This window comes from Procambarus clarkii, chromosome 46, assembly GCF_040958095.1.
Source record: "Procambarus clarkii isolate CNS0578487 chromosome 46, FALCON_Pclarkii_2.0, whole genome shotgun sequence".
NCBI classification, from domain to species: Eukaryota; Metazoa; Arthropoda; class Malacostraca; order Decapoda; family Cambaridae; genus Procambarus; species Procambarus clarkii.
The window spans coordinates 30,171,272-30,198,439 of NC_091195.1; the positions used below are offsets into that span (position 1 = coordinate 30,171,272).

At 46.2% G+C, this 27,168-nt stretch overlaps 1 protein-coding gene across 1 annotated transcript in view; it reads right to left on the minus strand.

Annotated features, from left to right (window-relative positions):
• The window catches only part of LOC123770547 (hyaluronan mediated motility receptor), a 188,038-nt gene that overhangs the window by 79,783 nt on the left and 81,087 nt on the right, over nucleotides 1-27,168 (minus strand). The window contains exons 11-12 of the mRNA XM_045762557.2: nucleotides 12,892-13,101; nucleotides 2,183-2,371 (exon numbers count right to left, since the gene is read on the minus strand). Of these exons, the coding sequence (XP_045618513.2) occupies nucleotides 2,183-2,371; nucleotides 12,892-13,101 (399 nt within the window). The remainder of the gene's footprint in view (nucleotides 1-2,182; nucleotides 2,372-12,891; nucleotides 13,102-27,168) is intronic.

Sequence of the window (27,168 nt, forward strand, 5' to 3'; positions counted from 1 at the left end):
CATAGTTTTGTAGGTTTATTTAGATGAATTAGGTATAAAAATTTCGTTTGATGTGGGGTTTTTGGGGTAGTCAGGAATGGATTAATTCATTTAACATTATTTCTTATGGGGAAATTAGCTTCGGAATACGAGCCGTCTCCAGGAACGGATTAAACTCTTAAACTGAGGTACCCCTGTAGTTTTGCTATTATTACACTATATACACATGTTATATATACATATCTGAATATTTTGTTCACCATAACGAAGCACTAAGTTGGTATTGAGAGTCGAAAAGCAGCGAAGAGTGGCCGTCACTCACCAGCCACTCGCCACCACTCCCTCGCTCACCTCCTCACTCACCAACATACTCCTCCCACCTTACTGTTTTTGCTTTTATTCATTATACACAGACGTTAAAAATAAGTATCTACATGTTTTGTTCACCATAACTATACATCTAAGCATGTATGGTGAGTAAATGCAATAAGATCTACCTTTACACAAAGTCAGCTGGTGGCGGCCGCCCTCATGGCCAGACGCACTAATCTCTCTTCCAACAATACTGTTTATGGTTGTTATTACACTATATACACACATTATATATAAGTATCTACATGTTTTATTCACCATACCTGTACAAATAAGCTGGTATGGTGCCCAAAGACCATAGTGGCCACCAGCAAACATTGCAAGTCGTGCAGACGATGCACCTCCCTCACCAAAATGGAGGCTCCCAACCTACTCCTATTGCTGTTATTACACTCCATACACATGTTATATATAAGTATCAACATTTGTGTTCACCATAGCAAACCACTAATCTGGTATGGTGAGTGCTGTCAGTAAAAGTTGGCCACACAGAAGACGACGCCACCACCCTCCCTCCCACAGCCTTATTCCTCCCTCCATTAATGGAGCACAGCGCTAAATATCACCATAATCCTGCTATGATCAGAATCCTGGTCAATTTTATCACTGTCAAGGGTCTTCAGTAATACTATCATCGCTAAATAATAGCATGTACATATATATTGATATTTTGAGGTGATGCTGTGATTGCTGTGATGTTTTTGACATTTTGAGGCGCACAAAATGCGCACAGCACTGCTATGCGCTCATGCTGCGTGCATCAGCCTTGGTGGCTCGCTCACTACTGAGGCTCTCACACACAGTAATGTTGACCACAATTTTTCTTTCTAGGTGGCTTCTGCCAACTATCTTGAGGTTATCTTGAGATGATTTCGGGGCTTTTTAGTGTCCCCGCGGCCCGGTCCTCGACCAGGCCTCCACCCCCAGGAAGCAGCCCGTGACAGCTGACTAACACCCAGGTACCTATTTTACAGCTAGGTAACAGGGGCATAGGGTGAAAGAAACTCTGCCCATTGTTTCTCGCCGGCGCCTGGGATCGAACCCAGGACCACAGGATCACAAGTCCAGTGTGCTGTCCGCTCGGCCGACCGGCTCTAACTATAGGTCGTGGCTGCACTATAGCTGCCCCTATCCCACGCAGGGCTTTTAAATTACAGCGCTAGACACAAAAACAGCTATTAATGTATTGCGTGGTACCGGTTTTGTTACTGAAATCATCTCTATATATGTATCGTGCGGTCTAAGGGTTAATATGGCTCCCATCACGTTTTTGGTGATTTTCGTAAACGGGCGCAATATTAGAAGAAAGAGTTAGGGTGTTTGGGAAAGCCATTGAGCACATTTAAAATCAAATTCTATGGTTCACTTTAATTTTGACATTTTCTGGTTTTTGTTCACATATATGGGCCTCCAGAAGCAATCTCCGGTTTCTACGAATCCCTCGCTGCAACAAACTGGGGTTGGTCTAAAATAATCAAGTTGATTCGAGGGGGCATTGTATTTCATTGAAAATCAGATTTATGATTTTTTGTTACCAACTGGCAATATTTCAGCCTGTAGACCGAGCAAAACTGCCACATAATTGAAGGAGTTCTCTCACCTATATTTGACTACAGTATTTCCAACGTGATTCTCATATGTTATTTGTTATCCTCCATATTTAACTAGCTAGATGGAAGATAATGTCTAAAACAAGATTTTCTAGATTTTTGGAAACATACTACGGAATTTTTATAATTTGGCCTGTGCCTCTACTTTTCCTTTAAATCAAATTCCATACCAATTCAATCTACCACCTACATTAAATAACTATGAATTATAACTTCCAAACCTCTTCCTGAAGCGTAGCAATTAGCTCTCCTTTGGCATCAATATCAAAATCCTTTGCACTAATTGATGCTTTGAGCGTGAGAACTTTGTTGAGCTGGACTTCCGCTTCTTGCTGCAAGTCCAAAGCAACCTGACGAGCAGTTTCCAGATCACACTCCAGCTCTTTAACTTTCGCCGATGACTCCGATACCTAAAAAAAAAAAAAAGTAATTTATTTAAAAATATTCTTTGAATTAGCCTACGACATGTAACTGAACTAGAGTCACCAGGAAAGACAAAGAAGGAAAGGCATTAGCACAGACCGTTGTGTGATCTTCTGCGGCAACTTAGCTGGTCACATGTCTGGGCCTCTGCGTCCATACCAAAGGCATGCATATTTAGCATTACTTTCTGGAATGAAATGCAGTGTAATTGGGAAGATGTGAGTGCATGCAGGGTACCTTTGTAATACATGTGATACAAAGGTTATCAAGTGGAATGGAATCCACGACTAAAAGGGTATGAATGGTGTCGAAAAAAATATGAATGGTCTAGGATAGATTTAATTATCTACATTAATTAAACCATTTCAGACAAAAATTAAGAAGCTTAAATAAGTTATAATTACTAAAATAAGTGTTCTGACTCAAATACCTCATGAAAATTTCAGTGCAGCTTGTCATGAACAGAAAAAAAAAATTAATTTACATAATCGTCTGCTAAATAATCAGAGACCAAAGGAGACATGATTATTACATAAAAACCAGCATTGAATGTAATAAAATGTCATTTTCTGGGCGAGACCCGGAGGCTCCCTGGAGCTATACCGGGCTGATGTGTATATATTAGACCGTCTATCTTGAGCTACCTTGAGATGATTTTGGGACTTTTAGTGTCCCCGCGACCCGGTCCTCGATCAGGCCTCCACCCCCAGGAAGCAGCCCGTGACAGCTGACTAACACCCAGGTACCTATTTTACTGCTAGGTAACAGGGGCATAGGGTGAAAAACTCTGCCCATTGTTTCTCGCCGGCACCTGAGATCGAACCCAGGACCACAGGATCACAAGTTCAGCGTGCTGTCCGCTCGGACAACCGGCTCCCAAATATTGTCCGTGGCAACAGTCAATCGAAGGAGTTCTAGGCCTACCGGGAAGCAGAGCAAGAACCTGGCCCCCTCAAGAGAGGCACGAGGAGCAACGGCCTAAAGACACCCCCCCGTGTAATTGGAAGCAGTCTTTGTCTACCATCTACCAGGTCTGGCACCCAGAAAGGTAGGAATTCCAAAACAAACTACTACTGATCACATAATTTGCAAACCGAGAGCCGAACTAGCAACAGAACTCTCCAATCAAAACTAAGGAAACAAATATGATGTCACCACAAACGGCGTGCATCCGTCTGCGCAATGACCTGGTCCAACGACAAAGACGGCTCGGGCGGCGCATGAGCAGGCCAGAGGTGAAACAACGCCCGAGAAAGCTTGCGAAATGGAGCAAAAGTGACATCCGCCAGGTATACAAGCTGCAGCGGCTCCGCCAGTGCTACACGATACGAGGCGACAGTATTTGGCATAAGGTGACGGTCCTGAAAAACCAAGAGAAAGGACAAAACAACCCGATCAGAAACCGAAGACAACCTACGAAGAGACAAAAATTGCAGAAAGGACCGCCAGGAAATTTCATACTGCCGTCTAGACGAAACTCACAGGCGAGACACCAACAAAGCCACCTGATCACCATACAAGTGGTGATACACCCGCATCAAAAAGACCAGATGCGATGAGTGAAGGAAAAGATCGAACCAGCCACGTACCGGACCGGACCGATCTGAAAGAGAAAGAGCCGCGTGAAGACCCTCGGGTTCGGACATCGAGCAAGAAGCGCCTGAAACCAAGACTGGGTCGGCCACCAAGGAGCCAACAGGACTACTCTCCCCTGGTAAGTCTCCAACCGAGCCAGGATCCGGAGCAACAACCGGACCGGAGGGAAGAGGTACAGGTAAGTCCACCTCGACCAGTCCAGCCGAAAGGCATCGACCCACCCGGCCTCGCAGTCTGGGAAGGGTGCCACATAAACTGGAAGACGCCTCGACCACGTCGCTGCGAAGAGGTCCACCTCTGGGCGCCCATACGTCCGGTAGAGACAACTGAATGAGTCGGCATGGACTGTCCATTCCGCAGTAAGGGGAATGAACTGAGACAGGCCATCTGCCAGGACGTTTGACTCCCCCTGAACAAGGACTGCCAGCAGAGCCAAATCCCGAGAACTCAGCAGACAAGTCACCTGAAGCGACTAGCCCCAAAGACCCAAGGACTGCATCGAACCCCCCCCCACCCCCCCGCAGTTCAGCCAATGAACCACCAGGGAGCAGCCCAAATGGAGCCGGATCATTGCTCCTGGAGCGACCTGAATCCTTTGAAGCGAATGCCACACCACCACAAACTCCTGCGCCATGCTGTGAGCTCGACGGAAGGACGGATCCCACCGACCCTGGCCAGCTTGGTGAGCATTTGTCACAAAACCCCAGCCGAGAAACGAGGTATCCGTGAACACATCGAGCGAGGGCTCTGGGAGGCGCCACTGCACAGAATCCCGAAAAATCCACAGAGGAAGCCGGCGATGCAGCAGCCGACGCAAGGCTCCCAGGATCCAAACCCCTTGATTGCGAGAGCGACGGAAGGGACAACCCCGAAGAAACCAGAGTATCTGCTGAAGCCAGATCTAACCCGATGGGTAGACCAGCACGGCGAAGTTCAGGCTCCCACACAGTTGCTCAAACAACCGACAAGTGACCCGGGTGCCCTCCAAAAACAGCCAGAGGTGGAACCGCAGCCACAACAGCGTCACAGGAGGGAGAGACAAGGAAGCGGTCCAAGAGTCCCACACAAGATCCAGCAAAGTCCAAACCTAAGAGGGAACCAAATGGGACTTCTTCCAGTTCAATAAGAACCCGAACCTGGCGAGCTGGGAAAGAACCATATCCCTAGCGAGCAGATCCAGGTAAGGGTCTGCTCGCCATGACCATAACCCGGGTAAGGAGTGTGAACACTCAAGGTGCAAGATTCAAGCCGAATGGAAGGCAATGAAAGTGGTAAGCTTGTCGCCCCACTACAAAACCGAGCCAGTCCCTGAACCTCGGAGGAATCGGGATGTGCCAATATGCCTCCCAGAGGTCCAGAGACCCCATCCAGGCACCTGGTGCCAAAAGCAGCTGGATCCGAGACAGAGTGGTCATCCAAAAGGAGGGGCAAAAGACCCAGGGATTCAGACTAGACAAGTCCAGTATGAATCGCAGATCCGCATAGTTCCGCTTCAGAACTGAAAACAGGCGGGAAACCCACCTGAAGGACGTTGTCGTTTCTACCACACCCAAGCGAACCCACTCTCGGATGACCTGACAGAGCACAGAAGAGGCCTGCTCTGCCAGTCCCGATCCACCCCGAAGGAGGTGGAGCGACCTAACACCACCGCAGGCCAGAGGAAACGACCCGAAATGCCCAAGAATCGTGGGACCAGGCGAGAGCAAAGAAAGCGAGCCTTCCCCCTATCTCCCCATCAACAGGGCAACCCGTGAAAGGGCCGACGACCCCTACGAGAGCCCAGCCAATGCTCAGAGCTGCATCGATGGCTCCAGAGGTGGTGCCGGTGCTCCAACTCGCACCCCAGGAAAACGTTAACGACCGTAGGCAAATCTCACCATTCAAGTGCACAGTCTGACAGGACGAATGCCAAGCCCCCAACAAAGAAAAAGGCAGTCTGCCAGCCAGGATGACTCCGGCGATTTGAAACACACCCAATAAGGAAAAGAGGAGCAATACTCAAAAAGGTTTCCTTATCGAGGCATAATCCAGGTCTCGCAGGAGGTAAGCCGCAAGGGGCCTCCCACACCTTCCACGGTGGGATGCGGGAAGCCAAAAACCTCCAGGAAGGAGGGAACCGAAGAACCCAAGGGAACTTGGAACCGAACCCGGGGAGGAGTCAAACTCATAACAAAATCGTACAGGGAGGGGGATAGGAACACACCCCCCCCCCCCCTGTAACAAGAAGCCCCCCGCACCGAGGGTACAAAACACCCAAGCCGGGACAAGTGGGGCTCAGGCCTCCCCAAGTCGACTCCTTCCCAGCCCCGGAATTCTCCACGTCAGGACCCGGGGTTAAGCCGTCCTCCAAACCCTCTGCCTTTGGTGAAAAAGCAGAGATGAAGGGGGCCCGCTGGCATGGCCCAAAAGCTCTGGCAGGAGTACCAGGCTCGAATGCCTCTGCAACCGATCTGGAAGGGACAATCCCCGAAGCCGCCCGAGTCTCACTACTGGTACAATTAAGTGGGGCAGCTGCACGGCATCTGGAAACACTAAAGCTGCCTGCGCCCTAATATCAGTCTCAGTGGACTGGGTGAGTTGGAGTACCAGCAAAAAACACCACTCACAGGATTCCAGGTCATAGGTGTCACTGACCCCAACAGGCAGCAAGGCGGAGACAGATGGTGAGCGTCACCCTGAGACAGGGGGACAGAGCAACCTTCAAACTCTCAAAAGGCAAGGTGGTACTCGGAGGTCTCCGTCATTGAACCACTGAGCCCCAATGGGGGGTTTCCAGGGCCCTTAGGCTGACTGCTAAGGGAAGCCCAGGCGAGGTAATGCTAACCGGTTATCCCAGAGCTACCAAGCAAACAATCTAAAAGCTGAACCCCTGTGACATGTGCAAGCACGGGGACCTAGTGGAGGGCCACCATAAACCTACAAGTGGTCATGCCACCATAAACCTACAAGTGGTCATGCCACCATAAACCTACAAGTGGTTATACCACCACACCTGGCAGACCCCCACCAGGCAAAACAAAAAACAAAAAACAAATGAAAAAACCCGCAAAAGCACAACGTCTTCAGGTGAACAGAACCAGTCGCTATGCATATGTCAGACAGCTGCACAGTACCTCGCGCCCCAGCCAGCGACAAAACTACCTCCTACCCAGAGGCAAACAGAGTAAGAACCACTCCAGATGAACCCCCAAGGGCGGACAATCACCGAGGAGTGACAACCACACGGAGGTGGCTGCTCCTGAATGGCTTATGGAAGATAACCCTGAAGCTGCAAAGGCAGTACTTACGGGGCATCTATGGACACTAGCCCTAGGTGCATGCAGCCCCAGTACAGTGCCCAGTGTTACATCTGGCTCACACACCTGCACTGCAGCACTGCGCAAAGAATGGAGCCAGAGCGATCGGCCGTTCACCATCACAACAGCCTTTGAACTGAGCAGAGTTGCCAGTGTGGAGGTCTGGGACTCCCCCCCCCCCTCCCAGGGAGGGAGGGGGGGGGGGGGGGTTGCACAGACGGATGGGTGGAGTTTGAGGTGACGTCATACTTGTTTCCTTGGTTTTGATCGGGGAGTTCTGTTGCTAGTCCAGCTTTCGTTTTACAAATTATGTGATCAGTAGTAGTTTGTTTTGGAATTCCTACCTTTCTGGGTGCCAGACCTGGTAGATGGCAGACAAAGACTGCTTCCATTTACACAGGGGTGTTTAGGCCATTGCTCCTCGTGCCTCTCTTGAGGGGGGCCAGGTTCTGGCTCTGGTCCCCGGTAGGCCTAGAACTCCTTCGATTGACTGTTGCCACGGTCTAATATATACACATCAGCCCGATATAGCTCCAGGGAGCCGAAGGGGCTCTCCACAGAAAATGGAAGGAAAAATTATGATGGGGAAAGACACTTTTTTTTTTTTTTAAACGAGGACTACGCAGACAACGGGGCACAAGTAGAAGTCAGAAATGCAAACAGAATAGTGTGCGAGGTCAACTAGTGGAATGCATTATAATGTTGGAAAATTCATCCTTTGTTTCAAGAACCAACATAAGAAGAGAACATTAAAGATTTAAAATAACACGGCACAACAGCTACGAGCCCTAGTCCGTAGAGCAAGATTTTGTTCCCTACACATATTGACAGGTAAGCCACTAGCTGCAATTAGGAAACATTATATGGTAAGCATGCAACCCATCCTCTCTCACAATGCATCATATTATTAATGGAATTTACCTATCCATTAAACATTGGACTGCACTGGCCCAGAAAACTCGTTTCGCAAAAAGCACAGGCTGGGAAAAAATCAATTTAAGATTTTTAATTATTCAAAATGCGCGAGCGGTTGATTGGGTATGAAATGGACTCCTGGGACTTCCAGTGAAAGGCAGCCATATTGGAAAAAATTCCTAGAATGCCCTAGGGCTGCTGGCTGGCTCAGTTCTGAGTGAGCAACCATGGGTGGCGCACAAGCCTCTGGCTCCCAACCCCTGTCCGATGCATTGGTGAAAGATCGCTCTGTCAGTAAAATTCAGACCTTATTGTTTGAACGTAAGAGTCATAACATTGATGAAGCTAGGTACAATAAGGATCTAACACAAGTGTCGGATACAAGTGATACAGCACCAATGAGGATGATACAGCAAGCGTATCCAGTAGTAGCTGAGCACCACCCATGCCCACCCGTGTCATCTCCAATTTTTATAGGTGATAATATAGATGAATCGTTTTCCGGGTTCAGTGATGATGCATCTGATACAAGTAGCAAAAATGAACAGAGTGTTAGTGGCTTCCATGGTGGAGTTTATTGCCAGTGGTTGTGGTGCCAATACAAGGAGCACGGGTGAATTCGCGAGGGAGGACTGTGATAATTTTGTAACACACGAAACATAATTTGATGATTCTGATGTTGCACCCACTTTCCCATATACAGGTGAAGATATGAGTGATACCAGGCCAGAATTGTCATTGAGCTTTTCCTAGATCTTTACAAGCTTGGCTACATACCACCTACAGGTACTAAAGTCAAGGGTGTACGTGAGGGCATTATTCGCATGCACACACAATGAAGAAATAGGAAGCGAAATCCGTTTGTACCTGGTGCATCCAGTACGATGTCACGCTTTATACCATGGGCTGCTGCTTTGGTTATCACACCCTTCCGAAGTACTGAGTGTGTAATACAGTGACTGTAGTGTGAATGTGTATATATACACATTATATATACAGCACAGCACATATACAGCAGTGTATATATACAGCACACTGGACTTGTGATCCTGTGGTCCTGGGTTCGATCCCAGGCGCCGGCGAGAAACAATGGGCAGAGTTTCTTTCACCCTATGCCCCTGTTACCTAGCAGTAAAATAGGTACCTGGGTGTTAGTCAGCTGTCACGGGCCTGCTTCCTAGGAGTGGAGGCCTGGTCGAGGACCGGGCCGCGGGGACACTAAAGCCCCGAAATCATCTCAAGATAACCTCAAGATATATATAATGTAAATTTATTGAATATTGAACAGGTAATATTGCACCAATGAACACTTGTTGTGGACACATTACTGACATGTATCACAGTTCCATGTAACATATGAATGTTCTACTGTATACATATTGTAAAGGACACAAATGTCCATCATATATGATAAAAAACTAATTATAAAGCATTGAAAATACATAGAAAATATAAATGTTAATATATTGGTGGCAACTCGTGAGGCTTTAAACGCCTGCACGATCGCCTCTGGAAGCTTCACTCATGGGCGAACAGCCTGCGACGACGTCAGACCCCATTTTCTCATGTCTCCACAGCCAGATTTTTTTTTTCTTACATGCACATGTTTAGGGAAGGGAATCTAACATTTTACAAGTTTTATTTTTTCTTTGCAAACACTTGATTTTCGGCGCACAATCAGAATGTCACAATAAACGCGGTGCATCACAGATTAAAAATGCAATCCATTAGAAAATATAAAAACACAAATAAGGTATTGGTATTTCTTTGCACGAGTCTCAATAGGTTAAGTCAGTTGTTTAGGTTTGTACATTTGTGGGTGGGTAAAACAGTTACATTATATATCCAGTGGCAAATCAATTGAATGAGCTGGAGTAAGACCGAGTTTAGCTAGAACATCAATATTGAAACATTGGAGAGAAAAAAAAATGATGACCAAACCACACAGCATAAGATGGAGAGGCTATGATGTTCCGATCCGTCCTGGACCATTATCAAGTCGATTGTGATGGGACAGAGGGTTATTGCTCGTACCTTCCTTTGTCCCATCACAATCAACTTGATAATGGTCCAGAACAGACAAAAATGTCATTATCTCTCCATCTTCAGCCATGTTATTGTGACTCATCATCTGCTAAGAAAGCTGTAGAAGTACATAACAACAGTAATGGTGGGAGTACAGTAGTCCCAGCAATCAGGAAAGTGTAACAGTTATTGTGGGAGTACAGTAGTCCCAGCAATCAGGAAAGTTTAACAGTTATTGTGGGAGAACAGTAGTCCCAGCCGTCAGGAAAGTGCAACAGTAATGGTGGGAGCACAGTAGTGCCAGCAGTCAGGAAAGTGCAACAGTAATGGTGGGAGCACAGTAGTCCCAGCAGTCAGGAAAGTGCAACAGTAATGGTGGGAGCACAGTAGTCCCAGCAATCAGGAACGTGCAACAGTAATGGTGGGAGTACAGTAGTCCCAGCAATCAGGAACGTGCAACAGTAATGGTGGGAGCACAGTAGTCCCAGCAATCAGGAACGTGCAACAGTAATGGTGGGAGCACAGTAGTCCCAGCAATCAGGAACGTGCAACAGTAATGGTGGGAGCACAGTAGTCCCAGCAATCAGGAACGTGCAACAGTAATGGTGGGAGCACAGTAGTCCCAGCAATCAGGAACGTGCAACAGTAATGGTGGGAGCACAGTAGTCCCAGCAATCAGGAACGTGCAACAGTAATGGTGGGAGCACAGTAGTCCCAGCAATCAGGAACGTGCAACAGTAATGGTGGGAGCACAGTAGTCCCAGCAATCAGGAACGTGCAACAGTAATGGTGGGAGCACAGTAGTCCCAGCAATCAGGAACGTGCAACAGTAATGGTGGGAGCACAGTAGTCCCAGCAATCAGGAACGTGCAACAGTAATGGTGGGAGTACAGTAGTCCCAGCAATCAGGAACGTGCAACAGTAATGGTGGGAGTACAGTAGTCCCAGCAATCAGGAACGTGCAACAGTAATGGTGGGAGTACAGTAGTGCCAGCAGTTGTGGAGGAAAGAGGCTTTGTCCCCTCTTCTTCCAAAGGGGTCGGTGGCAAAGAGGCGAAACAGTCTACTTCAAATCTCGCAAATAACGAAGTCACTCGTCCTTTAAGTATTCTAGAAATTGCACTTTAATTCCAAGAAATAGTTTAATTGCCCGAGTATAACATCAATATCTGTTCACAAAACACTATAATATAATAGCGGGAGAATTTATCCTCAGCATCTTGAGGTTATCTCGAGATGATTTTGGGGCTTAGCGTCACCGTGGCCCAGTCCTCGAGCAGGCCTCCTTTTTGTTACACCCCCAGGAAGCAGCCGCCATCAGGGTGAAAGAAACTCTTTCCATTTGTTTCCATCTCAACCGGGGATCGAACCCGGAACCTCAGAACTACGAATCTGAAATGATGTCCACTCTGCTTCCACCCATGGAAGCTAACTCATTAAAAACCTTCTGATGCTTTTTTCTCAGGACACTGGAGCATACCGGAGTGGGTTCTGGGAATTGTCCTATTTTCCCGAGCCCGGCCTGGGGCCAGGCTTCACTTGTGGTAACTTGGTCCAATAGCCTGTTGCTGGAGCAGCCCACAGGTTCATGTATGCACTACAATCAGTTTGGTTCAGCACTTGCAAGAAGTTAACCCAATGCTTCATGATGACATTCAACTTTGTTCTGGCAATACACTGTACTGTATTTCTAATGCTTGCTGAGAGGGGTATTGGACAGCCGTGGACCTCTGACATTTGGACAGTGCTCTCCGATTGTGCCTATGGAACCTCTACTCATAATTGGTTCTATTCTACATTTCCTTCCACATCTTTTGTTCCAACGTGTTGATATCCTACTATGCAAATTTGGGACCTGGCCTTCCAATATCTTCCATGTACTGACAGCTGGGTGGACAGTGCTTCGGATTCGTAGTCCTGAGGTTCCGGGTTTGATCCCCGGTGGAGGTGGAGACAAATGGGCAAAATGTTTCTTTCACCCTGATGCCCCTGTTACCTAGCAGTAAATAGGTACCTGGAAATTAGACAGCTGCTACAGACTGCTTCCTGGGGGTGGAAGCCTGGTCGAGGACTGGGCCGCGGGGACACTAAGCCCCGAAATCCTCAAGATACACATTATTTGATACCAACAAGGCCGCAGGACCATTGATCCCCAGATCCCTAAAGTAGCCACGATAGGTACCTTGCTCATCTCCTTTCCAGAAAGTACATTTCAAGAGCTTTGAGACAGTCCCAATAATTTAGGTGTTTTATTGTCTATACATACCATATAGGTTCTCTGCATTTCCTTTATTTTATAAATTATTATGTATTCCCTCTATACTGTGAGAGTTAGCAATTTGATCCCTTCTTTACAGGCTAAACGCTTATTTCAAAGCCTAACTGTATGCACACACAATCACACACATTTTATGCTTTAAAAAGTAAAACTGCCATAATACAGTATTCTCACCCCTGCCTCGTGACGTGATCTCCTTAACACTTTGGCATGCACAGCAGGCCACTCACATCGCACCGCAAGGCAAGCCGGGCGTTCCCAGTGAACACACAACCCAAAGTTAAACTCTATCACTCAATGTTTATACTTAATAATACGACTAAGTAAAAAATTAATGCATGGAAACAGATTCATAAGAAATATTATTTTAAAAAGTAAAACAACATAATATCCTCACCTCTGCCTCACGTGAGGTGATCTCCTTCTCTAGGAACTGTTGTACTACTTCCTTCTCCTTCATCTGCATCTCCAGTTGGTGGACTCTTTCACTTAACTCTTCACTTCTTTTCTTTTCAGTTTGCAGGCAAGTAGACAAGCTGCCCCTCTCTTCCTCAACGCCATGAAGCAAAATCTGAATTTCTTGTATGCTTTCTTCTAGCTTACAAACCTGAAGTTAACAAAGCATACATTATACTCAAACTAAAAACTGTAGGAGAGGCAAACATAACGTGACTATTGTTATTCCAACACCAATATAATTTAATTAAACTTTAATCACATAATGTCAAACTATATATTATTATATATATAATATAATGCAACCACCTCCTTCCCCCTCTCGCTAACCTCGTCCTTCTCCCCCCCCCCCACTTTCATCTGCCTCTTGCCAACTTCCTTGCACCCCCACCATACTTCTGCAAGTTGCAAACATTATCCAGTTCTATAGAAAGCAAATCACCTTTGTTATGTATTTAAATGCAAAAATAATGCCTTTAGCATAATGAAATACCCTTTCAGGTAAACCCGTACACCAGTACCATGGGGCAAAATCCAACACACAAGACACTGGACATTTTAGAGCCTACCCGGAGCAAGTACCATCAACTTTCACAGTAAAAATCTGATTTGCAAAACCCCTCCCATTCCTGAACTCATCCTGCATCCTGTCAACACAATTTGCACACACTTTGCCCCCAAGATATACACAAACGAACTCCCTTTTTCCCACATTCTTCCCTACTGCTCTTTACACAGTATATAGGAACCATATCCTTGGTACAATCATCTGGCACCTCGCCCTCCTGCTATGAAATCTGACACGCATTCGACATTTTGTCCACTAAACAATGTACCTGAAGTTATTCCATCAGCAGCATGAGCCTTTTCCTTTAACTTGTTCATAGCATAACAGTCTGGTTGACCAGACCACCAGCCAGGAGGCCTGGTCAAAGACTGGGCTGCGGGGACGTCGATTCACGGAACCATCACAAGGAAAGTAAACATTGCTAATTTCCAACAAATCTACCTATCCTGTCTCTGGTTTTTCACTAACACTACACACATTCTAAAGTGTGTTTTTAACCCTATTTGTTCTTTATCATTTATAACCATCCCTCAAAATATTCTCCCATCACACACATTTGTCAAAAGGCATTAATGTATACACTTTAGCTTAAATTGTATATATATTATAACTTTTCACTACACATTTAACAATTAGAAATTATATACAACAAAAAATCATACATTTTTCAAATTACATAGCATATGAAAATTCAAAGTACAGTGATACCTCGGTTTACGAATGCCCTTCTTTACGAACTCTTTGGGTTACGAGCCCGATTTCTTCGGAAAATTTGAAATGGGTTATGAACTTTGCCTCGGGATACAAATTTGTCGATACGCGTATGGCCGACCAGCATGTGGTGGCATGGCAATCACGCCTCAGTCTCCCAGTGCCTCCCGCCTGAATTCCTCGCAAGGATTTACATTTTTGGGGGAATTTTTGGCTATTTGAACATAAAAGTTATTATATATCTCGCCATGGGTCCCAAGAAAGCCAGTGGTAAGGTTCAAGACAAGAAAACACATGTAAGAATGACCATAGGGGAAAAACAAGAGATCATTCGTAAACATGAAAATGGCACACGTGTTTTTGAACTAGCTAGGCAGTATAACTAATATTCAGGGGAGGAGGAGGCAGTAGAGGATGTCCCTTCCTCATTAATTAAGAAAATATGTGCAGTATGGGAAGAACTGCAAAGTTTTGCTGAAAAGAATCGCCTAGATAAAGCTTTAGCAGGCCGTTGCATTGATCTTATTAATAACAATGTGATGTCTCATTACAGATAAGTGTTACAAAGAAGGGAAAAACAATCAAGAAAAACAAAAAATCATTCAGTGAGCTAGAAGCAGGTCTTAGTGGTAAGCAGGCAAAATGTGCCAGAGTGCACCCCAGAGAAGTCCTCATTGCCTGATGTTATAATGGAAGGGGACTCCCCTTCCAAACAATAACACCTCCCCCCTTCCTCTTCATCTTCCATACGTTAACAGGAGTCATCAGTAAAGGTGATCTCTTTTACATACTTTTGTAGTGAAGATTTGAATGAATTGGGTATAAAAATTACTTTGAAGTTAATTTTTTGGGTCAAGAACGGATTAATTCATTTCCCATTATTTATGGGGAAACTCTCTTCGGTTTACAAATCTTCGGGTTACAAACCGTCTCCAGGAACGGGTTAAATTTATAAACCGAGGTACCACAGGGTAACCTGTGGCGCAGTGGTCAGCGCGCTCGGCTCACAACCGAGAGGTCCTGGGTTCGAGTCCCGGGCAGGGCGAGACAAACGGGCAGGTCTCCTTAAACCCATTGCCCATGTTAACCTAGCATTAAGTAGGTACCGGGAGTCAGTCAACTGTTGTGGGTTGCATCCTGGGGAGTGGTCGAGTGTTGAGTTGCACTGTTTCTGAAGTCTGGAAGAGCCCAAAAGTTGAGGGTTAGGAGACCCTACGGTACCTCTCAAGAGGGGAGGACCGGAAATGCTCCGAGGGTTGGAGACCCTGCAGTTGCCCTGGCCTAGAGACGGCAGGGAACTGGAAATGCTCCACTTCGGGACCCAGTTACTTTGTGGGTCGGGAGAACTGGGTGCCCAGTGTGTAGGGGCTTGGGAACCCCACAGCTGTCAGTATGTGTAGCAGCAACATCCGATCATTTAAAAATTATGGGAGCTGGTCGGCCGAGCGGACAGCACACTGGACTTGTGATCCTGTGGTCCCGGGTTCGATCCCGGGCGCCAGCGAGAAACGATGGGCAGAGTTTCTTTCACCCTATGCCCCTGTTACCTAGCAGTAAAATAGGTACCTGGGTGTTAGTCAGCTGTCACGGGCTGCTTCCTGGGGGTGGAGGCCTGGTCGTGGACCGGGCCGCGGGGACACTAAAAACAAAGCCCCGAAATCAACTCAAGATAACCCCTGTATCTAACTTTACCATTTGCTACTTTTAAACTAAATTATCCCTCTTCAAAGTTGAATAAAAATTTGTTACACAACAGGAGTAATAAACACAGGCCACCATCACTCACAGCTTCAGAAGTAAATAGGAGGTTGCAGAGTCCAAACACACCAGTAATCAATAAAATCCTGAGGTCCTAAATACCAGTCTTGCTCCTTACAGACCCAGGTAAATTAGGTAACCACCTACTGTATGCAAGTAATTGCATACAACCTATGCATTATGAGTTTTTTTAATTATCTGGTACTTAATGAGGTAAAGAGCACATAATGCTAATTTGAAGTACAGTACAACCTTGATTCAACGTACCCCGATTCAACGAATCTCCGGCTAGTTCGCACTTTTTTCAGGCCGGATTTACTCACCCGGTTCGACGAACAATGGTTCGCCAAAGCGGGGGATGTTCGGATTTACTTACAACGTCGAGACAGAGTTCACAGAGTGGTGGAAAACCTTCACATTCTATCACAGATTACAATTATTAATTCCTTCATATGACAAGTTGGATCACACAAGTGGACCACACAACAAATGAATCATATGAACCAAACACCAGCCAGAATGGTCCACAAGAAGTGACGCATATTAACCAAACACCAGCCAGAGTCGTCCACACAAGTGAACGACTGAGTTTCAATGATTTTTGTTCACCGATTTGTGGCACACGTATCTTTGTAAATTAATTTAAAGGCTGAAGCATGAATAGCTAGCTAATATGTTGAAATCTTCTTATATACATTTTCTGTGATGAAACAAGACGAGTGAGGGTGGACAGATAAGGGAATACTGTACAGTAAACCTCACTTTACAGTGAGGTTTCACTCACTTTCGTTTGTGTTGTCATAGTTCAGTGACCCATGGCTTTGAACGTTTCACATTAATAAATCATTTCTAAAACTGGTGTTTTAATAACACTTTATTATCCTAATTAAACTAAACTAAATAAAACCAAAAATATACTGTAATAAGATAGATATCTCCTATTTGAGAAATTATTCACGTTATTGGCAGCACAACTCCAGCACGAGTGGACAAGTCTAATCCCTGTCCATACAACACCATGGTTGTTGTGTTCGATTTCGTCGCCACAGTTCAGCGATCTACGGTTTCGAAATAATAACATTAATAAATCAGTTCCAAAGTAAGTATTTTTTATAGCTCTTATTATCGTAATAATGTTGCTAAACTAAATATGTAACCCAAAAATATATAATTTGATATAAATTGAATATTTGAGAGAAATATATGTTACTGGAAATCGAACACAACACCAGGCAGTGTTTTGTTCGATTTCGTCGCCACAGTTCAGCGATCTACGGCTTCAAAATAATAAAATTAATAAATCAGTTCCAAAATAAGTATTTTTTATAGCTCTTATTATCGTAATAATGTTGCTAAACTAAATATATAACCCAAAAATATATAATTTGATGTAAATCGAATATTTAAGAGAAATTTATGTTACTGGATCAGGCTTAAACACCAGCCTACTGAAGGGTGTACGTATGGACTTAGTCTGCGTTCGTACAGTGTGCACCCAGTGCCCTTAGCTTTGTCTGCGATTGACGTACAGTATTTATCCGCCGGTGGAAGAATAATCGTGGAATTGACCATTTTTTTACTAAAGCTCTTTGGTTATAAAACAAAATGTCTCAGGGGCTTACTTATAGTACCTTATTAATGCCAAAAATGAAGCAATATTTTGCAAGAACTAGTAGCAGAAAATCAACCAGCACGAGAACAGCCGTACCCAGCATGAGAACAGCCGTACCCAGCAGGAGAACAGCCATACCAAGCACGAGAACAGCCGTACCCAGCACGAGAACAGCCGTACCCAGCACGAGAACAGCCGTACCCAGCATGAGAACAGCCGTGCCCAGCACGAGAACAGCCGTACCCAGCACGAGAACAGCCGTACCCAGCACGAGAACAGCCGTACCCAGCATGAGAACAGCCGTACCCAGCACGAGAACAGCCGTACCCAGCACGAGAACAGCCGTACCCAGCACGAGAACAGCCGTACCCAGCACGAGAACAGCCATACCAAGCACGAGAACAGCCATACCAAGCACGAGAACAGCCATACCAAGCACAAGAACAGCCGTACCAAGCAGGAGAACAGCCATACCAAGCACGAGAACAGCCGTACCCAGCAGGAGAACAGCCATACCAAGCACGAGAACAGCCGTACCAAGCACGAGAACAGCCGTACCCAGCACGAGAAAAGCCGTACCCAGCACGAGCACAGTTGTACTCAGCACTGGTACAACAGCCGTACCCAGCACAAGCACAGTTGTACCCAGCACTGGTACAACAGCAGCCAGCACCAGCTCAGCAGCAGCTGAACCCACAGCAGCAGCAAGCACCAGCAAAGCTGATGCAAACATCTAAAAACATCGTGTGTGGCGTGAACAGTTAGAACAAGTGTTAAATTTAAGTGTGTACACAGTGTTAAAACTAAAGTTGCCTTAATTTTAGTGTACAATAGTTTTCATAAACTGTATTGTAGTACTCAACATACAGCAGAACTACTTTTAATCAACACAATGCTAACGGCGTAATGCACTACAGCATGTATTTAATGTAGAGCATTCACAACTTCACGATGGACATAACTTCAACAATAAGGTAAATTTATGAATTACAGTATTTTTTAGTAGAGAAGTAATATATGGGTAGAGTATGTAATATGATAATGCATTTTTATTGTGTACAAGAAAAAAAAGACACTGACACAAACGCCTGAAGGTCACCTCTTGCAACGAATCCAACGCTCCAACGAACTGGGGTTGGTCCCATATAGTATGTTGAATCGAGGTTGTACTGTACAGCTGAATCTCATAGAATTCAGCAATTGGTTCCTGAAGGTAGGGATAAATGCCAAAAGTGCAAATATCAAAAAAAAATTCCCATGAGGAATACATGTAATGTAATTTGGATAAATCCATTCCAGACCTAAAAAAAAAAAAAAAAAAAAAATGTTTATGCAATAATGAAATAAATGCTAACATACTATACACTTTATCGGCACTAGAGTTGATGGCATATATGGGAGGTGGTGAGGCAGAGAGAGAGCTGTTATTCTTTGGCAGGGGAGTCCCCTACCATTTTAACTTCTGGTAGATGATTGCTTTTGCCTGTGCTTTAAAATGTTTCTAAAGCAAGACATAGCATTGTTATTCAACTGGTTTATAACACAGTTACAGCTATGTCAGGGTGACATTTTTCAAGAAAACTTTGCACTTTTCCCCCCCATTTCTATTATTAGAGAACTAGGGACATCCTTTCTACCCTCATCCTCTGAAGCAAACTCCTCACACTACACACACAGTAATCAACAGATTGATGCATCAAATGAGCAAATGCACAAGGATCGTGACTGCCACGATATGGTTAGCATGTCGTAGCTCAGTCGATTAAGGCACGTCTGGGACCTTCTCGGACGTAGGTTTGAACCCTAATCACGGCTCTTGTGGATTTTTTCAGAACTCCTTAGCTGCCATGCTTTGCTGCTCCTTCTGGAAGGGGTTCTGGCAGTTCTACTACTTCCCAAGCCTGGCCTGAGGCCAAGCTTCACTTGGAAGAGATTCCACCGAGGATCCTACCGTTCTTCTGTGGTGAGCTCTGCTCTGTGCTCCTCCAAGTCATCAGCACTAACCTCTAAGGCCAATGACCTGCCCAGACTCACAATATCCTCCACAACAATGTCAAAGCCTTAAAAATTCATTTTTGCTAGAGCATCTGTCCACAATTTCCTCCAGGCAGAGGTCATAGTCCTGTAAGAGACTTACCCCCAAGGCTTTGTCTGTGAGGCTTAGGCAATGTAGAATGTTGAAGTGGTTCTTCCAGAATTTATGGAGGGTCAACTGGGTATCAGTGGTCACTTCAAAGCACCTTTGGAATAGTGCTTTTAGTGTATAGTTGCTTGAATTTAGAAATTACTTGCTGGTCCATCGGCTAGATGAGAGGAGTGGTGTTGGGAGGCTTCACTGTAGTGAAGTTGGAATCTTGGCAGTAATGCGGCCTACATGCCTGGAGGATGAGCAGGAACATTGTCCATCACAGGAAGGGCCTTCAGAGGCAATTGCTTCCTCTTGAGGTATTCCTTGACAGTGGAACCAAACACTTCATTAACCTACTCAACATAAAATTGCCTGGTTGCCCAAACTTTGCAGTTAACCGTCCGCATCACTTGCAACTAACTTTTCTGCACATTGTTTCTCTTTAAACACCCTCAAGTTCTAAGAGTGATAAACTGGAAAATATTTACATTAAAATCCTCACTTGCATTTCCACACAATAAGTCATTCTGTCCTTCACTGGCTGTGTCCTGGCAATGACTTATTTTGGTATACCAAACTCGGTAACAAAAGCAGACTTGTGGGCATCACTTTCACATTTAGCTACAAGTTCTTCCTTTATTTCTATTGTGGTTCTAACCATTTTACTTTTTGCTTGGCTCTTATCACAAACTTTCTTAGTTGACATGGTGACTTATTTACAATAAGAATATCAAAGAGAAAAGAGTACAGTAGTAGGTTGTGCACTGAACGATAGCTATGGCAAAACTGACGCATGTTTGTGCGAATGCCCAGCAAACTGACAAATACTGAACATAAACACAGCGTGCAAATGCTAAAAAAAGGATGAATTGGGAGCAGAAAGAATACAAAGGTCCCACTGTACTAGCTATACTGTATATAGGGGATGAAACACTGCATATAAAGACCTTTGAAAAACCACGAAGATTATTCACCAACACACACTTCAATATCTATCATCACTAGAAGTTGCTAAAAATTTGCATCACAAGAGAACACCCTTAATGAGCAAGTAAAGTGCACAAAGAAGAAGAATAAAAAGCCAGTGTTGAATGTAATGAAACGCCACTTTCTGGGGTGAAACCCGAAGGCTCGCCAGAGCTATCCAGGCGGATATGTATATACTGAATTAGACTTTGGCATCAATGTGAATGGAGTTCTAGGCCTACCAGGGACCATGAGCCAGAACCTGGCCCCCCTCAGGTACGAGGAGCAATGGCCTATAGAAACCCCCGTGTGGTTGGAAGCATTCTGTCTGCCATCGACAGGGACAGGCACCTATGAAAGATAAGCTCCCCAAAACAAACCCCTATTCTGGTTAAGAAATTGCTACTACAGGCTGAACTAGTGTACAGAACTCCCCAAATAAAAACGAGTAGAGTAAACGAGCTTGACGTCACCGCGCTGCTGTGTGCGCAGCTCCCCACTCCCTGGGAGGAGGAAAATGGAGCCCCAGACCCTCATGCCAGCTATCTACACCCGTTCTGAGGCTGGAATGTCAAAAAATGCGAAAAAATGCCAACCAGAGGGAGGGATGGAGATATGCCGGGGATCCTCTGGGTCTCACCCAGAAAATAGCATTTCATTACATTCAATGCTGGTTTTCTGGGGGGGGAGGGGGGGAGGAGGCCTTTTGGCTCCCCAGAGCTACTTGCCCAAAGACAAAAACAAGAGGGACTTAACCGGGAGGCGGTTGGCACTCGCACCTCAACCCAAAGTTGAGAACCGGCGGCAACTGCCAACCCAAAGCGACACAGGCCCGACGAGGCCCAGGAACAACCACCAAGAAGCTCGCAGCAAGGACCCTATTGGTTCCCCAAAAACCCCGCACCCGAATGTCAGCCCAAGATACAGTACCGAAGATGGCAGCAAGCACAGCAATGAAACGAATATCGTGGGCATAGGGATAGACCACAGGCTGGCTGGACTGAAGAACCCTGCAGACGACCTGGAAGACTTGAACCCTGGAACAGGGAAGAAGGGAAGCCGGAACAACCCAAAACACGTCCCAGAACACAGAAGCCGTAGCGCGCAAATAAAAGTGGAGAGCTGCAACCGGACACAACACATGATGCACCCCCGGCGGAACAACCAAGCATTAACAGCCCAAGGACCCCCTCCGGAAAACAGCAGGCACAATCTCTAGCAGAAAAGGAGGAGACAGCTGCAACCGAACAAACCGACCACCAGGACCAAACGAGCAGAAACCCTGCGCCAGAGGAGAGCATGAAGCTCGCTGACCCGATCACCAGAGACCAATGCCAACAGGAAAAAAAAAAGAGTGGAAGAGAAACAATCCCGAACCAAAGAGGCCACTACAAACCGAGGAGAGAGAAAAGAGCACCCGATCCAAAGACCAGGACAGCACAGGCAGCGCATGAGTAGGTCGGAGGTGAAACAACTCATGAGACAGCTTCTGGAATGGAGCCGAAGTAACATCAATCCCAAATGCAAGCTGCAGCGGCTCCACCAGCGTCGCAAGATAAGAGGTGACAGTAATCAGCATAAGAAGACAGTCCCGAAACAACCACAAGAGAAAGGACAACACCACCGCATCAGAAACTGAAGTAACCCTACGAAAGGACAAGGGAAAAAGGAAGGACCGCCAGGAAACTTCATACTGTCGCCGAGATGAAGCACGCAGGTGGAACACCATAAAAAAAGTCACCTGATCACCATGCAAAACGTGATAGACTTGAGTCAAAAGACAAGACACAAACTCTAGATCAAACCAGCCTCGAATCGGACCTGGCCGATCTCCTGGCCGATCGGTCCGATCTCGATCGGACCGAAGAGGCGGAGCCACGGAAAGACTCCTGCGTTTGGACCCCGAGCAAGCAACGCCTGAATTCAAGGCTGGGCCGGCCACCAAGGGGCCAGGAGGACTACTCTCCCCTGGTAAGTCTCCAAGCGAGCCAGGACCAGGAGCAACAGGGGAACGGGGAAAGAGGTAAAGGAAATCAAATCCCGACCAGTCCTACCTTAAAGGCGATGACCCCAACAACCTCGTAGTCTGGGAAGGGCACCACAAAACGGGAGACGCCTCAACCACGATGATGCAAAGAGGTACACCTCTGGGAGCCCATACGTCCGGCATAGCCAACTGAACGAGGCGGCGTCGACTGTCCATTCCGTGGCCTGGGGAATAAACTGAGACAAGACGTCCGCAAGGACGTTGGACACCCCCCAAACATGAACCGCCAGGAGAGCCAAACCCTGAGAACTCAGCAGACGAGTCACCCGAAGCGACCAGGCTTATAGAGCCAAGGACCGCATTGAACCCCCCCCCCCTGGTTCAGGCAATGAACCACCGGGAAGCAGTCTGAATAGAACCTGATCGTCGATCCATGAGCAACTCGAACCCTCCTGAGCGACATCCACATCGCTGCAAACTCCTGCACCGGGCTGAGGGCCCGACGAAAGGACAGACCCCATAACCCCTGGTGAGCACTGGTCACAAAGCCCAAGCCAAGAGAAGACACGTCCGTGAACACATTGAACGAGGGCTTGGGTAAGCGCCAAGACACTGAATCACGAAAAACCTGAAGAGGAAGCCGGGGACGCAGCAGCCGATGCCAAGGCCGATTATGCTAATTGTCATCCGATGTCGGGTTTGTTGGTGCCATCGCTGGGTTTGAAGGCCGAACCCAGTGATCACGAGAGAGGGGGAAGGAACGACAACAGCTGATGAAACTACACCCAACGGGTAGACCAGGACAGCAAAGTTGGGGTTCCTGCACACACACACACCTTGAGCATCCGATGGGTGACCCCCAGAACAAGCGAAGGAAGGAAGAAAAAAAAATAAAACAGAGAGAGAGATTCTTCAGCTTTGAAAGGGGCTGTCATTTTGTAGCAGTATTCAACTCTGGAAAGCACTAGCATCTTGAAAAGTGTCATCATCGGTATAGCATCTCTAGTGTGAAAGGTTCTCGTTATCCAACCTGTCATTTTTCTTGCAGTTGTGACGGCTACTTTATTGTGTTCGTTAAATGTAAGGTCTTCTGACACGAGTACACCCAAATCCTTTACATTGCCTTTTTGTTCTATGTTATGATTTGACTGCGTTTAGTACGTGGTTTCCGTTTTTATATTTTAATTTCTTCTATAGCGCATGAGCTGGAACTTATCTTCGTTAAACACCATATTATTTTCTGTAGCCCATAGAAAGACCCGATTTATGTCTGGAGGTTTGTCATGTCCTCTATGTTGTCTACTCTCAAAAATCCTAGTGTCATCTACAAAGGACAATACATTACTATAGGTTGTGTCCTTGTCTATGTCCGATATGAGGATGAGAAAAAGTACTGGAGCAAGCACAGTACCCTGGGGGAACGAGCTCTTCACGGTCAATGGGCCGGATTTCATTTTGTCGACTATTACACATTAGGTTCTATTAGTCAGGAAATTGTAGATCCATCTGCCTATTTTTCCGGCAATTCCTTTGGAACGCATTTTATGTGACCATGGTGTCATGTGACCATGACACCATGGTCACATTTTTTCAAAGGCTTTTGTGAAATCTGTAAATAACATCAGCATTTTGTTTGTCTTCCATGGCATCTAGTGCCATGTCATAGTGGTCCAGCAACTGTGATAGGCAAGAGCACCCTCTGTTGTCCGGGGTTATGGAGATGCTGTGATTCCATGTATTTTATGATCTTACTTCTTAGCACTCTCAAAGATTTTTATGATGTGTGGTGTTAGTGCTGTCGGTCTGTAATTTTTTGCCTCTGCCTTATTTCCTCCTTTATGGAGTGGTGCTATCTCTGCTGTTTTTAGTTATAATCACCTAGTTGTATCATGCGGGGGTTGAACTTTGCTCTTTCGGCCCGCCTCTCAACTGTCAATCAACTGTTTACTATTTTAATCCACACCACACACACACACCCACCCACCCCAGGAAGCAGCCCGTGACAGCTGACTCCCAGGTACATATTTACTGCTAGGTAATAGGGGCATTCAAGGTGAAAGGAACTTTGCTCATTTGTTTCTGCCTGGTGCGGGTATCGAATCTGCGCCACAGAATTACGAGTCCTGCGCGCTATCCAGGGGTATGTCAGGGATAACACCAGTATCTAGGCTTCGTCTCCAAAAAATATGAAGGGCCTTCGATAGTGTTTTTTTTTTTTACAATTCTTGATAAATATAGTTCCAAGAATCGGGGCCTGGTGCCTATGCATACTGTCTATGGCTTCAAAATCCGGTGAGGATAGTGTGACATCTAATATATGATTGGATGTTGTTGTTATCTCAAGAAGATCATATCCATGAAAAATTCATTTAAGTTATCAATCTTTAGTGACTCGCTGAAAACAGTCGTACAGATTCCTCAGTATTTCGCTCATTTCTTTGTTGTCATCTATGAAAGTTCCATCTCCCATTCGCAGAGGCCTGATACTAGATGATTTTTTTTTTTATCTTTATATTGCATAGGAGAAAAAATATTTTGGATTTCTCACTTTTTCACTGATGGCCCTTTGCTCTCTCTGCCTTTCCTGGGTTTTGTATGATTCTTGTAGCTTTAGTTCAATCGTTTTTATTTCTCTACCTAACCTTCTTTGCCGTTCTTGAGATAGGGCTGCGACTTAAGTTGTTCCGCGATTTGTTTTCTTCGATTATAGAGGGAACGACGTTCCAGTTCCAATCTGCATCTCTTCCTCTTTCTTAGGGCTATGCAGTTTGAGCTTATTTCTAGTGCTACTGAGCTTATTTTTTCCAGGCTCTGGTTCAGGTTTGCTTTTTCTAGCTGTTCTTCCCAGCTTATTTTCTGTGAAGTCTTGGTTTGCTCCCACTTTATCTGTTTACTATTGAAGTTGAATTTGCCGAAATATCCTCCACTGGAGTACCTCCTATCGCAGACTCCGCAAACAGTGAGGGACAAAAAGGTGACAAAAACCAAAGAGCCAGGGCCCAGGCAGATTCTACGGAGGTAGCGAGCACCACCTGACGACACGCAAGACAAGAAGCATAAAAACACCACATCCCTCGAAAATGGCGCGAACAGCTCCAACAGGGCAGATGAATCACTCGCTGCCGAGACCAAAGCACATCCCATGAGAAAACAGGGCAGTTTGTAAGCCAGTAGGACCCCAAAACTTCATAATGAACCCAGTGAGGAAACGAAGAAGGATCCATAATGGAGGCATAAACCGGGTTGGGCAGGAGGTAAGCCGCAAAGGCTTCCCGCACTGCATGAGTGAGGGAAGCATTAGTCGATAACCTCCGGAAGGATGGGACCGATGGACCTAAAAAGACACTGAACCAAACCTGGGGAGGGACCGACACCAAACCAACTCGAATGCAGTGAGGGGGGAGATGAAAACCCCACATCTTGTAACAGTAAAGCCAGCTTCGAGGGCACAAAAACCCAATTGGGGTCTAATGGGGCCCAAAACCCCCAAGGCAGCCAGTCCCCCACCCCAGGTCCCAGGGTGAGTCGTCCTTCAAAATCCCGGCCTCACATGAAAAGGGCGGAGCAGCTGTAAATGCAGGAAGGAATAGGGCACACCTGTCAGACCCAGAAGCTTCGGCAGGAGGAACCGGCCCGAACGCCTCCGTCGCCACCCCAGAAGCGGCATCCCCCGAGACTACAGAAGTCTCGAACCTAACTAAACCCCGCCCTGACTCCGAAACCCACAGACGGTTCAGAACTGGAAGTAGGGGAGGGTGGGGATGAGGACCAGAACAAAGAGGCATAAACTGATCCAAGGTCGAAACGACCAACACCCCTAAATCCAGGTTCGTATAACCAAAACGGGGCAGCCATGGGGCTTCCGGGTCAGCAACCAACCTAGCACGTTGCAGCAACCTAAACCGAGCATGCAACGCCTGAGCTGCCTGCACCCGAAGAGTCATAAATAGATTGGGTGTACAGAGTCGCAAACAAGCAACAAAACCCGCAGGACTCCAGGTCAAAAGTTTCACCGACCAGCAGGCAGCGTGATGGAGGCAGAACCGGTGAATGTCACCCTAAGACAAGGGGACAAAGAAACCTACAAACTCGCAGAAGATGAGAGGGGACACACAGGTTGCATCCATTGGACCAAAGTGACTCTGCAAGGTTTCCCAGACGGAAAGATGGGGAAACATGCTAAGGAAGCACAGACAGGGTACTGTGAACCGGCACCCAAGTCTACCAAAAAAAAACTGCTAAAAGCTGAACCACAAGACGTGTCCACTCATGGGGGTGGCCTAGCAGGGGACCACCAAGAAAAATAAGGGGGAACCAAAACCAAGGACAGAACCCCCCTCCACCAGGCAGGAAACAAAAACAGAAAAACCCCGCAAGAGGACAACATACCCAGGCAGAACAGAGCCAGCCACTATGAGAGGTAAAAATTAGCTGTGCAGTACCCCGTGCCCCAACCAGTGCAAACTACCCCTACCCAAAGGCAAACAA